At 36.3% G+C, this 14834-nt stretch overlaps 1 protein-coding gene across 1 annotated transcript in view; it reads right to left on the reverse strand.

Moving 5' to 3' along the window:
* Positions 1-333: 333 nt before the first annotated feature.
* LOC131974623 (endoplasmic reticulum mannosyl-oligosaccharide 1,2-alpha-mannosidase-like) overlaps positions 334-14834 on the reverse strand; it is a 35175-nt gene continuing 20674 nt past the window's right edge. The window contains 5 exon segments of the mRNA XM_059337016.1: positions 334-1562; positions 3543-3674; positions 5968-6162; positions 7459-7579; positions 11844-12034. Coding sequence (XP_059192999.1) covers positions 1332-1562; positions 3543-3674; positions 5968-6162; positions 7459-7579; positions 11844-12034 — 870 coding nt within the window. The 3' untranslated portion in view covers positions 334-1331.

Below are 14834 nucleotides of genomic sequence, written 5' to 3' on the forward strand. Positions count from 1 at the left end.
TTATTATAGTTTTGGATTTTTCATTAGTTTTAGTTTTAATTTCGTTGTCAATTTTTGTTTTCAAATTCAGTTAGTTTTAGTTAGTTTTTAGAGTGAGTTTGCTAGTTTTAATTATTTTTTATTTTTTGGAAAATGTCCAGTTTTAGTTTAGTTTTTATTAGTTGTAGTTGTTTTTCAATGGGGTATTTGTTGGGTCCAGATTCAATAAGGTCACAATAAAGTTTGTCACTTTTTTCTCGTAAATTTGAGAAGTTTTTCCTGTAAATTTGTCACTTTTTTTCTTGTAAATTCGTCACTTTTTTCTCGTAAATTCGTCACTTTTTTTCTCGTAAATTTGATACTTTTTGTTATTAGTTTTAGTTGTTTTGTAATGGGGTATTTGTTGGGTGCCAGATTCAATAAGGTCACAATAAATGTTTCCTTTATTTCCTTTGTCTGATCCATCTCAGCCCCAATAAGTTTATTAAGTCATAAAACCAGATAGATAAAATAGATTTCATATCAGCCAAAAAGGTTTACATGTGAAAAAAGTTGATGAAAACGAAGGACATTTTCACTATAATTTTAGTTAGTTTTGTAACCACAAAATACAGTTTCAGTTAATCGTTTTTTTAAAAACTCTCGTTTTTATTTTTATTTCAGTTAACGGAAATGTTTTTTCAATTCTAGTTTTCGTTATTTTGTTGGTTTTCGTTAACTATAATAACCTTGCATCAAACAGACGACATCATCTCCTAACAAATGTTGCTCTGAATTCAAACACGACATGTACAACACATTTGTGCTGCTCACCTTAATTGTTATGGACGGTGATTACATTCTTATTAACACTGAACGTCAGATATTAATGTTGGACTTGGTTGTAAGCTAACGCTAGCCCGCTAGCAGGAACCGGCTTGGTTGAAAAGGGGAACATCAGTCCAACAGGACTCTCCCTCTCATCATCTTAAAATGTGATGAGGACATCTTTGATTCAAGTCACAATCAGGCTTTTCTTCAACAGTTCTGGCTGGTCAGGATGGACAGAAGCTCCTCCAGAACGCTGCCACTACTAGAAATCCATTCACGAAAAAAAAAAAAAAAACAGTCAAATAAATAAATAAACAAGCCACAAACTGAACCAGTCGCTTGTTATTTTTTTTTTCCATGGCTATCAACACATAGCAAAAGAATTGATTCAATTAGTTAAAAGGAGGCTTTTTTCCATCTCTGGGCTGTTGCCATGACAACACTCACCAACAGAGACTCGAGACGAAGGAATTATCTTGGTGTTAGGTCGACCCTGAGATGTTTGTTTTGTTTATACGTGCAATTTTACCTGTCGTTCTGAACTACTGTGTGCTTGTGAGTAACACAGTGGAGTTGGAGGGCCAGATAGGCAGAGGATGAGCTTCAGTGTTGAAAACATACTGGTCCAGACTGATGAGGTCGGGGTTGTCTGAGAAGAGCAGGTAGAGATATTTCAGGGTCTCTCCCAGGAAGAAACTCTCCATCTTGTCTCGGGGGCTCGGGTAGTCGGGGTCACGCACATTATTGATGGAGGTGTAGCCGCCGGAGGAAACCTGAGGGACAACATACAGGATTTAATCTCACCGACAGCATCCACTCACTGGAGTTACCAACTAAATATAACCCTAATTACTAGGGCTGGGACTACATAAAAAAAATTATCTAATTAGTTAGAGCAGTAGTTTTCATCCTTTTTGGCCAATTGACCAAAATAAATGACCAAAAAAGGACACAAACTGACTTAAAAAAAGACACAAAATGACTAAAAAAAAAAGACACAAAATGACTTAAAGACACAAAATGACCAAAAAAAAGACACAAAATGACTAAAAAAAGGCACAAAATGACTTAAAGACACAAAATGACTTAAAAAGGCACAAAATGACTGAAAGACACAAAATGACTTAAAAAAGACACAAAATGACCAAAAAAGGAAACAAAATGACCAAAAAAATACACAAAATGACTTAAAAAAGACACAAAATGACTTTAAAAAAGACACAAAATGACTTAAAAAAGACACAAAATGACTTAAAAAAAAGACACAAAATGACAAAAAAAAGCAAATAGATTCTAAATTCATATGAAACAGTGACTTTAGATTGTATATGTTATAAAGGGTAAAATAAAATATGTATTCAATGCTCCTGGATTTTTGCTTTGAGCTGCACCATGTTCATGAGAATCACCCATTAGTGCTGCAAAAATGTTTGTTGAATACTGACAGTGAAGATGGAAATTGGAACAGCACCAATTGGTTGGCAGGGGCTGAGATTGGATCAGTTAAGGATCATTTAAATTGAAGCAGTTAAGGATAATGAATGCCATGAACCTGCTGGGAGCCATTAAAAACAGGAAATAAAAACACTTAACCCCTTGTTATGTCACCCATATTTTTTTGTAAGGGTGGGAGGATCTTTTGGGGGGTGAACAGTAGAATCCACATAGACGTGGTATTAGGGCTGGGCGATATAAAAGATACTTCGATATATTTTTAAATGTGATATGGAATTAGACCATATCGCATATATCGATATAGTTAAACATTTTCCCCTTCCTTTATATATAAATACTGCCCTTACTAGGGTTTGTCATTTTTAGTTCTTTTGTAATGTTCCTTATTATTTTCTCATATAAATATAAATATTTATGGCCATATTATGCTCCAATATGTTTCAACAGACTATAATTGACCCATTTTAAGCATGTTTTCTAGGCATAATAAAATTTGACCATTTTTGACAGAAATAGACAAATTATAGTATGAGTTTTTTTTCGGGGGAGTCATTTTTGGACATCCCATTATGTGGTAATTTGTTGCTATTTTTTGACAAATAGTTCTTGACCTGTGAGTCAGGGGATTCCAACCAGCGATCCCTGTGGTAACAAGCACATTTCCTACCCTCTAGGCCACAGACCACCCATATATAATAGTGTTTTTCAGCTACTTTAGGACAAAGTATACCACCATTGGCCTATTCTATTTCATAGGCTATTTTTATTGAAGATATTTTTTTTATTTAAATGTGCACTTTATGGAACTCTATTTTTTTTTTTTTTTAAAGGTACTCCTGTTGTTATACAGTATTTATTTTCACTTAAATAAACAGTTTCAATGTCATATTTGGCTTTGACTGAATATTTGCTCTCACTTTGCGATAAAAATATCAGGATATATATCGTATATCGATATTCAGCCTAAATATATCAGGATATGACTTTTGGTCCATATCGCCCAGCCCTACGTGGTATACACCATCTGGAAGCTGAAAGCTGAAGATTAATTTAAGATGCTGCTCAGCACTGTGTGTCGAGTTGTTCTCATCATTAATCTGTGATCAAATGTATTAATTTATCAACTTATTTATGAATCAAACTTGTGAAAGGTAACAGGGCTAATTGAAGTTTATGAAGGCTCTTCCTCATGATCTACTAAGTCTCATGAGTAGATCTTTGGGTTGATATCATTTATGACACAGATTTAGTGCTACATTTGACATTGTCCTCAATCCTTCATGCTTCATTTTACTGACCTTGGTGTATTTGTTAAAGTTCTGGAGGATCTCCCAGCCCCACTCCTGGTACTTGTGGTCCTTGGTGAACCTGTACAGGTAGAAGAGACTCTCCACCGTCTCTGGTCGGAGCAGGTTGTGCCTGTCTGCAAGCTAATATCACAGAAAATACAAAAGGGGACAAAAACAGTAAATTAACATCCACAACTCAGTTTAAACAAACATTTCACATTTTTGATTTCCTGCTTTTCTAATCAACAACATTTCCCCTAAAACTTCCCATTTTTTCTATTTGGACAGGAATCAAATGTATGCATATTAACTAATTTAAATACATGCAAATTGTGAGGATGAGGACCTTGGGACAACACTGGTTTGGCTGAAAATGATTCCGGCCAGAGAATTGGTTCAGAGAGGATTCTTTATTTATTATTATATTATTTTATTTTTAGATTAGGGAGGTTACAAAAGTGAATGTGTGGTTCTGAAAATGCAACAAACAAAAAGCTTAAATCACTTTCTTCCAAACAACCTGGTGATACATTCATACTTTCATAGAACTAAAGTTATTAACTAGAAAATTTCCTCTGGGGAAATTCTGAAAGGGCCACGGGGGCTACTGCCGGTGTGTGTACACTATGATGAGATTCTTCAGAGATTTCAAACTATGCCCTTTGACCTCAAAATATATGTGTGTGTGTGTATGTGTGTGTGTGTGTGTGTGTGTGTGTGTGTTTGAAGCACGTGTATGCATGTGTGAGGAGTGTGCGTGCTTACGCGCATGTGTGTGTGTGTATCTGTAACTGTAATCACATCAAAGATCAAAGCAATCAACAGAATTAACTGGCACCTGTTAATGAAAGAGTGACAGCAGCCAGAGGTGGACTGGAATTTCTGGCCTCGAACAGAAAGCATTTTTGGCAAAACCATAATACCTATCATTGATCCGACTTCACTTTGAGTGTCCTGAGTTCTTCCTGAACTTCTTTTTTTTAAAGAAAAATGAAAAACTAGCTTTGTTAGAGCGATCTAAAAAAACTTTTTTTTCAGAAGTCTTTTTGCGTTTTTAATATGGGAGCCAATGAGGCTGTTGGTGCGTGTTGGTGGCGCATCTGTGCGTCCTGCGCCCAAACTATAACTCTGACAGCTTTACCAGAGGATTGTGAGTGAGAAGACAAATTTTCCTACGTTTCTATGTATAAATTATTTCTGTAGAGTGGAATTTGCGGCCTGGAGCGCAGTTTTAAAATTTATTTTTTGACAATTTCTTCTCTCCCTCTACACTCTGGCGATGATGTCACACACTGTGACACGAACATTCCGTGCAATACACACCCATTATAATCTCAGAATTTCTCCAAAAATGATCATGGTCATTGAACAGGGATTGATAAAAAACTATAAGACCTATCGAAATGTGGATTAATACACCGATACACAAGACTTGTGTCTACTGTTTAAAGTTTAAATGGAGTCTCTAGGTGAAATTATGCCGGAGAAGTAGACGTTTAAAAATCTCCAATTATTGTTCTTTTTCGCTCATTTTTTGTCGGCCGTCCCATTCATTTCAATGCAAAATTTGGGGCAGTTTTTCGCGACTTACGTTGCGAAAAAATTTATATTCTGTAGAGAAAAGTAATAGCACACCGATCCCGATCAAACCGCACGTTTTAATATATAATTTGTCCTGCAACTCTTCAAGTTGTAGGACTAGTAGCGGGACGAAATTGCGTCCGGAAGAGGAAGAAGAAGAAATCCACAGTATAACAGTAGTGCAGCACTGGTCCCTACAGCTATTGCTAATAAGTAACCTGCACCATCACATAACTTGTAGAAACGTAGACAGATCCTCGCCTGATCCACTCACACACACAATCACAAAGGCTTCCATACACAAATACACTACAAAAAAAGTGTGTCTATAAACAAGATAAAACACTAAATCTGAGGGAAATTATCTTGCTGCATGGACAGATGGACAAGATTTCTTAAATTAAGATTGCCAAATCTAGAAATAAGCATGTTGTGCACTAAAAACAAGAAATTAACTCTTACAAAAGGGGTGAATTATCTAACTCTTCTAAATCTAAAGATTTTTTTATCTTGGTGAGAAACAAATAATTTGCAGTACACTATGCTCGGCCCGAGCAGATTATTATGCTTATATATATTATTATATTGCAAATTATTATTTGTTTCACCGCTGCTTACAGCTTTATCTTGTTTTAAGAGTTAATTTCTTATTTTAAGCGTACAACATACTTATTTACAATTAATTATCTGAATTTAAGAAATCTTGTCAAGTGAAATTATCTGTCCATGCAGCAAGATCATTTCCCTCAGATTTGGTGTTTTTTGTTTTTAGACACCTTTTTTGCAGTGTAGAGCTAGAGCACCGAGACGAAATTTCCCCTCACTGTATTCACTTTAGGAGCCCTGTCTTTACCTTTACTTCGATGTCTCGGGTGCTGCCCTGATGCATGTTGAAGTGGACGATCTCTGGACTGAGGCCCGTCTCCATGGCGACGTACATCTGGTAGCAGGTCTCCATCAGCTGCTTGGCCAGCTCCATGTGGTCAGCAGGCAGGCCGTGGTGGGCACCGAGAGCCAGAGTGCCTGGCAGAAAACACACTAGATGGTCCTTAAAAAAAACACATGTACCCAAGCATTAACATATACATTCAGGTCCCCCTTACTGCCCTACAAAGCAAAAAGGCAGTAACTCCATTTTTGGTCAAAAATTAGTTATTGTCATTTTCATGACATTCAAGTCATCCTTTGTTATGTGACAAAGCATCTTATCTCAAATGTCTGTCGTTTTGGAGAAAAATGGTTTGTACAGTAACTGCAAAAAGCCCTCGTGAAACAAAGCAAGAGTACAGTAACATCCATTACTGTATTCTTGTTATGTTTTACCTAACAAAAAAAAATTACCATGTTGCTGCGCACTGAAGTTACTGTTTCCATTGTGTTCAACAAGAAAATATACTAGTTTGTCTTTTACTTTCCCTTTCTGACAAATGTTACAATCAACACCCAGACTGGAAGAGACTCTGACCAACTTGGTCAACAGGTGGGAAGATTAAAATTGAATAGCATTGTACAGACCAGGGATGGGCAACTTAAATGCTGGAGGGGGCCACAAATTTTCATCAACACTACCACAGGGCCACATATAGGACCGTGTACTTAACCAGATATGATGAAACTGCAATTTTATATACACTACTGGTCAAAAGTTTTAGAACACACCAACTTTTCCAGAATTTAATTGAAAATGATGCAGTTTAATGTCTCAGTGTACTCTGAAATTAACAACATTTAAAATTCTTTATTGAGCATGATAGTGTTTTGAAAGTAAAAAAAAAAGATTCAAAATCACATTTTATGTTGGACTAAAGGACTAAAAAAAGACACAAAATGACTTAAAAAAGACACAAAAAGATACCAAATGACTTACAAAGACATGAAAAGAATTCAAAAATGGACAAAATAGCCCAAGACTCCATAGAGTTAAGTTGTTAACCCATTTCTTGTTCCCTGAAAAAGGCCTTCTTGTATAATTCTGAAATGTACATTATCTTTCAGTTTTGGTTAAGCTTACCTTTTTTTATTGACCTCTGGCAGTTCACCACTTACCTTTGTACCCTTTCAAGCTGTTCATTTGACTTGAACTGCTTGAATTTCAATAAAAAACTGGAAAAATTGGGGTGTTCTAAAACTTTTGACCGGTAGTGTATGCATTAATTGCAAGAAGTAATTTTGTGCATTTTTACACAGAACTTTTAAGATTTCATGCTCAAATATATGTAGTTGTACTGAGGGCCACTTCAAGTGAGGGGGCGGGCCGTATGTGGCCCCCAGGCCACCAGTTGCCCATCCCTGGTACAGACAGAGCAGCAGGAGAACTTTAAGGATAGTTTTGAATATTACTGACCATTTTCGGGCTGAACTGTCCATGTGAGAGCTCTCCAACAAAGGTGAGGCCGTTAGGTGAAGACTTCTGCAACAGGTTCTTCTTGACACCGTCTATTGCCTGGAGATAGTCTTCTAAGAGCCTAAAAACACAAAGAGACAATGAATGAAACTTCAGGAGCAACAATCTGTTTCTGTCTGCATTTACACCAAATCAGGCCTTGCAGCGATTAACGCAGGGTGGTGCGGTAGTGTCGCTTGTAAGGCCAGTTTAGCTAACATTAGCAGTGCTGCTAGGAACACAGTATGCAGAAATACAGTACAGGCCAAAAGTTTGGACACACCTTCTCATTCAATGCGTTTTCTTTATTTTCATCACTATTTACATTGTAGATTCTCACTGAAGGCATCAAAACTATGAATGAACACATATGGAATTATGTACTTAACAAAAAAGTGTGAAATAACTGAAAACATGTCTTGTATTTTAGATTCCTCAAAGTAACCACAAAATGACCCAAAAAAGAATCAAATTGACCAAAAAATTACATAACATTAAGCAACTCAAATTGACCACAAAAAGACACAAAATGGCCCAAAAAGGAAACAAAATGACCAAAAAAAGACACAAAAATGACAAAAAAAGACACAAAATAACCCAAAAAAAGACACAAAATGACCACAAAATGATCAGAAAAAGACACAAAGTGACCAAAAAAGACACAAAATGACCCAAAAAAGAATCAAAGTGACCCAAAAAAGAATCAAAGTGACCAAAAAATTACATAACAATAAGCAACTCAAATTGACCACAAAAAGACACAAATTGACCAGAAAAGACACAAAATGGCCCAAAAAAGAAATAAAATGACCAAAAAAGACATTGTAGATTCTCACTGAAGGCATCAAAACTATGAATGAACACATATGGAATTATGTACTTAACAAAAAAAGTGTGAAATAACTGAAAACATGTCTTGTATTTTAGATTCCTCAAAGTAACCACCCTTTGCTTACTAGAATATAAGACATGTTTTCAGTTATTTTACACTTTTTTGTTAAGTACATAATTCCACATGTGTTCATTAATAGTTTTGATGAATCTACAATGTAAATAGTCATGAAAATAAAGGAAACGCATTGAATGAGAAGGTGTGTCCAAACTTTTGGCCTGTACTGTATAATATATATAGCAGGTGAAAATCACACATTTGTAATGCATAGAAATACGGCGTGATTTATCAATTTCAGCTAAGATTTCTATACAATCTCCCACAGGAAACTGACCAGCAAGATCTGAAATCCTATTTTCCAGAGTTTCTCTTCAGGCTAATGTTGCAGAAAGCCGATCGCTTGTCAGAAAACACAATTTCTGCCACCTTCTGCACGCATGTTTAACAAACCCACAGTCAGAGTAGGGCTGGGCGATATTCCTCTAAAAGAATATAACGATATTTCAGGCTATTTTTGCGATAACGATATTCTTGACGATATTAGGAAATACTTATAGAAGATATAGAAAACATAATTTTTTTTAGTCTGTATAAATAATTAAAAATCTAAAATGTAGTGTGAAGTGCAAATCTCAACAAATACAAAAAAAATTTACTCTTGACTCTTGAGTATGAGCAAATAATAAAAATAACCATTTAAGGGTTCCGGGGGCATAATTAATGACATTTTGTAAAGGAGAATAAAGGTTCTTGTATGTTTTATTTAAGGCATCTTATTTTGACAGTCTCCTTGTAAGTTCTGTGGTGGATTCTCTTAACACACTGTGCTCTTATTTTGAAAGCTGCATGTGTTTAGCGACAGGGAGTAAGTAGCTTTTTGTGATTAAAACAACTTTAACCACGACATCAAGAAGTAGGAACGTTTCCAATATCATGATATGCATTTTTTTAAACCATAAAAAAAATATACAGATATTATTGTGAGCGATACGATATGCCACACCCCACAGTCAGAGTGTGGCTTTCACAGCTGCTGATCTCTCGGCTAGGCTAAAAACAGACTGCTGTTTCCTAATACCTCAACAATTATTTTATCTTCTCTGTTCTCAGTTGCCCTTTCAAATTCTTATATTTTTCGGCATGATGCCGATAGTGACAATAGATGTTATATTCCTTGAGCTCCCCCCAGTGGACAAAATGAGAATAGTGCATGCCACTGAAAAACTGTAATTAATGACTTTTCCAATAATTTGTACACATTGTAAAGTCGTCCATTGGACTGGACCCTTCCCTTTCACCATCATGACATATTTACAACCACCCTTTACGTTTAGTAGGGCCGGGACTTTAACACGTAAAAAAATTGACGCATTTTAATGGCACTTATTTTTGCACCGTGGAACGTTTCTCGCTGGATGAGTTTCAGGAGGACCGATTATACTGGAGCACCAACTAGCGTTGATGAGTTGAGACAACAACAAACCACAGTGAACATGAAGGAAGAAGCTGATGAGACCTTTGGTTGGCCCCGTGGATGATGGGACATTTAGTTACTAAAAACCAACGGATGGAAGCGTCCATAAGAGCATGGTTGTGTTGCTAGGCAACAAGGAATTCACATATCACCATAGCAGCACATCCAGCCTCAAGTATCACCTCAATGCTAAACATATAGCAGCTAGCGTGGATGCTAATGTGGTATTCAATGGTATACTAAAAATCCATGTGAAAAAAATTACCTCTCACTGTTCTCAGGTCAAATATTTATATGCGATTAAAATGCGATTAATTAATTACAAAGCCTCTAATTAATTAGATTTTTTATTTATTTATTTTTTTAAATAGAGTCCCGGCCCTATTTTTTATGTTTTGTAATACAAGACGTGTTTAGACAAGGATTTTACCTTGTCATATTTAAGGAGAGGGGCTGGGAGTTTATAAGTTTTACTTCTTCTCACTCCTTTTCGAATATGTATTCTACATGTCATGTTAAATGTTTTGTCTGACTCTTTTTTTTTATTATTTTGTTTTCATATTCAAAATGAACTTAAATCAATCAAACAATCAAACCAGTAAGGCAGAAAAAAAGACTATTAGAAAGGACATCTCCTCTTGCATGAATTTGAAAACGGCTGTCAGTAATTCAGGTTTCAGGCCCATAGGATTTATGTATCTGGTCCTTTAAGCCAGCTGTTCTCAACCTTGGGGTCGGGACCCCAATTGGGGTCACGAGATGATTTCTGGGGGTCGCCAAATCATTTTGGAAGTCAGCTCTGTCTCCACTGTGTTAAAGTGTTCATGTGTTTTAGTCTTTTTGGTCATTTAATGTCTTTTTTTGGTCATTTTGTGTCTTTTTAGGTAATTGTGTCTTTTTTTTAGTCATTTTGTGTCTTTTTAGGTCATTTTGTGTCTTTATTTTGTCATTTTGTGTCTTTTTTTGTCATTTTGTGTCTTTTTTTGGTAATTTTGTGTCTTTTTTTGGTAATTTTGTTTCTTTTTTGGGTAATTTTGTGTCTTTTTTGTCATTTTGTGTCTTTTTTGTCATTTTGTGTCTTTTTTTAGTAATTTTGTGTCTTTTTTGGGTAATTTTGTTTCTTTTTTGGGTCATTTTGTGTCTTTTTTGGGTCATTTTGTGTCTTTTTTTTGGTCGTTTTGTGCCTTGTTTTTGTCATTTTGTGTCTTTTTTTTGGTAATTTTGTTTCTTTTTTGGGTCATTTTGTGTCTTTTTTGGTCATTTTGTGTCTTTTTAGGTCATTTTGTGTCTTTTTTTAGTCATTTTGTTTCTTTTTTGGGTCATTTTGTGTCTTTTTTGGGTAATTTTGTGTCTTTTTTTTGGTCATTTTGTGCCTTGTTTTTGTCATTTTGTGTCTTTTTTTTGGTAATTTTGTTTCTTTTTTGGGTCATTTTGTGTCTTTTTTGGTCATTTTGTGTCTTTTTAGGTCATTTTGTGTCTTTTTTTAGTCATTTTGTGTCTTTTTTGGGTCATTTTGTGTCTTTTTTGGGTCATTTTGTGTCTTTTTTTGTCATTTTGTGTCTTTTTTTGGTAATTTTGTTTCTTTTTTCGGTCATTTTGTCTTTTTTTGTCATTTTGTGTCTTTTCTGGTCATTTTGTTTCTTTTTTGGTAATTTTGTTCCTTTTTGGGGTCATTTTGGGTCTTCTTTGGTCTTTTCGGGTCTTTTCTGGCCATTGTGTGTCTTTTTTAGTCATTTTGTGTCTTTTTTTGGTAATTTTGTGTCTTTTTTTGGTCATTTTGTTTCCTTTTTTTGGGTCATTTTGTTTCTTTTTTGGGTGATCTGAACTGTGCGTGTGAGACTGTGTTCAGTGAGCGGGGGTCGCGGACAACATGCATGTTAAATTGTGGGTCGCGACTCAAAAAGGTTGAGAACTACTGCTTTAAGCTGTGAGCTTTCATTCGTGTCAGTGTGAACACTGGCTATCTTTGGTCTGACTCACTGGTTCTCCTTCTTGCCTCCCTGGATCCACTGCTTCAGCAGGTATTCATAGTAGCTGTCTGCTCTGGCTCCTAGTGTGTAGATTCCCTGATGGCTGAACTGCCCGGTGTTTGTGTTGATGAACATGGGCACAAGACCGTCCAGCTTGCCCTCCAGCTTGTGGACCTGTTTCATAACCTCAGCCACCGCAGCCTGGAAAATCAAATCAGAGGTCAGTTGAATTCAACTTTGGGGATTTTTGTGACAAAATTGATGAATAAAAAAATGAAAAATTCTAAATGTTGGCCCACACTGACCTGCAGATTTAACTACACTGTAAAAAATGTCTGTAGATTTTAAGGTGAAAAACTGATAAACCATGACAGTAAAATGATAAATGGGTTAATTCAGTTTCAGTAACAATGAAACACTGTAAATGTATATATCAGCCAAAACAGTATTTTTTTTACTTTTTTTTGTTGTTGAAAAATACATTACTCCACTATAAAATACTCTGGCACCGTGTTTGTTACAAAAATATACTGTAATATATATACAAGCCATCACTGTAATTTTTGCATTTATTTTTTGTAAAACTATTTTTTCTCACTGTTTAATGTTTTATACACCATATATCTAACAAAAATATACTGTAATATTTAATGGTAAAATCTTTAATTTATGCAGCATTAATAAAGTATTTTCTTATCAATTATATTGCAGAACAGCGTTTCTTTTGATGGAAAAACGTTTTTATATATATGGTAAAAAATTTAATAAAATGGCAATCTTAAACGTCAAATCAACAGTGTCAATATCATTTTACCGTAATATTAAAAAAAGTTCTACCGTATTTATTACGGTAAAGTTCTGGCAACCACAGCTGCCGTTTTTTAACCGTAAAAAACAACAGTTGTTTTTTTACAGTGTAACTATTTTCTGTAATATAGATTCAAAAATTCCAGTGGACAATGGGAGTACAACATCTACAAATACTGATACGAGTTTTTTATTGTGAATTTCATAGCACAAGAAATAGTTTTATGTTTCATATTTTTATAATGAAAATGGTTCACCAAAATTGCTGGTGGGAAGCATGTTACCTTTTTTTTTTGCCTGTCTTAGGGACTTTTACTACTGTCTGTTCAAAATAAAAACACAGAAACATTTCCTTGGCTCTGCATTGGCTTTGACCTTGCTCCTGTGAGCAAAGTCCCCATGCGTGAACTGTTCAACCATGCTTGCAGAGGCTCAATGATGCAAAGTCAACACATTCTAGATACCATGCTAAATATCTGGATCTGTTGGTCAGTCTGTCAGGGAACAACCGCTAATGAGAGCACAATACACGGGTAGAGACAAGGCAGTGTTTCCCACACATAGACCATTCTGTGGCGCACCCCCACATAATGGAGACTGACCGCCACAAAATGGCTCAGTTGGTAGAGTTGGTTGGCCCCCAACCGAAGGGTTGGTGGTTCGATCCCTGACCGTCGCAGCCTACATGAGCAAGATACTGAACCCCAAATTGCTCCAATTGCAGCTGATGCTGTGTTCAGTGAAATGTGAATGTTCAGTGAATGTGTGTGTGAAAGGGTGAATGAGTGCAGTCTGTAGTTTAAAGAGCTTTGAGTGGTCGCAAAGCGACTAGAAAAGCGATATACAAGTGCAGGTCCATTTACCATTTATTTTTTTCCCCCTCTCTAGGACATTAAAAAAATTGTAACGTCTGTAACGTTAGCCTACGCACAGAAAACACCGCATTCACATCAATAAATAAATGTTTCACAATGAACCGGGCCGGTCTCAGAGCTGTCAAGACTCTCCGGTAACGTTAAGGCATATTGAATGGTTGCCGCAAATGCCATTAACGGGACGAGAGCAGTCCAAACAGCTGCTTCAAGCTAGCTACATCAAGTGTAGGTTCACTTCCTGTTTTCAAAGTAAAAGCACAAATTCTATAGTTATAAAGGGTTTTATTTTTGTAAATGTAAGCGGAAGTGCGTTGCTCACGACGGCTAGCTTGAGTAGCGCCGAATTCGTCCGAACAAAAGTGTAAACAGCTGGTATTTAGACAAGTTAACGACGCACTGGGGATCTAAGTGGCTACTTTCTCGCCTAAAAATGTTTGAAATGTCAATAAAGTAATATATTTAAAGAATTTAGGACTTTACTGGTGTCAGTGGAGCACCACAAATTGCTATCTGGTCTGTGGGAAACACTGCAAGGGATAATGAGGCTGAGACTCTGTGTGTGTCTGGGAGAGGAAATAAGGCTGCAGCAATGTGTTTGTTTGAAAGAGAGAGAAAAAACAGTAAGAAGGTGGAAGAAGGACGAATCTACACAATGTTTCTGCAGAAGACCTGATTAATAATTCATGTGGAATGCTCCTTTGTCACTTTCTGACCCACCAGCCTGCCCAAACCACTGTTTTTTTTTCTTGCAAGCTGGAACCACAGACTCTCTAAAGCTCAGAGCTGTCTGACCCAGAGGTCAACCAACGTCCCACTGGTTGATCCACTCATCACCATAAATTCTAATCAGCATTTCCTCCTGGTGGAGGATATTTAGGTGTGTAACCCCGTCGCTGGTCAGTCAAGTAGTGTGAAAACTACTTGCAAATTTAGCCAAACCCAGCATTATTAACCTCAGTTTGAAATTCTGACAATTTTTTTTGCAATATTCCAAAAGAGTTAAGCCGAGTCAAATGAACAGCTGGCAGCAGCCAGAAATAAATCCTAGCTGCAGCACCTCCAGGTGGGTTTTACACTCCTAGTGAGAGATCAGATCATCTCCTCTGTGACGGGTTGAGAGTGAAGCCCTGTGCATTTAACTCTCCTGCATGAAACTCCACACTCAAAGGTGAAAAGAAGCAACTACAGAATGGACATATATTGCAGCACACAGTAAAATGCACCAGTGTTTTCTGGGCTTCAGTAATCCAACAAAACTAGGCCACAAGGTCTGTGACCAGATTAAAGATGAAAGGTGATTGGGCTCTGACCAGATTATA

The sequence above is a fragment of the Centropristis striata genome, chromosome 7 (genome assembly GCF_030273125.1).
Source record: "Centropristis striata isolate RG_2023a ecotype Rhode Island chromosome 7, C.striata_1.0, whole genome shotgun sequence".
In the NCBI taxonomy this organism is placed as follows: Eukaryota; Metazoa; Chordata; class Actinopteri; order Perciformes; family Serranidae; genus Centropristis; species Centropristis striata.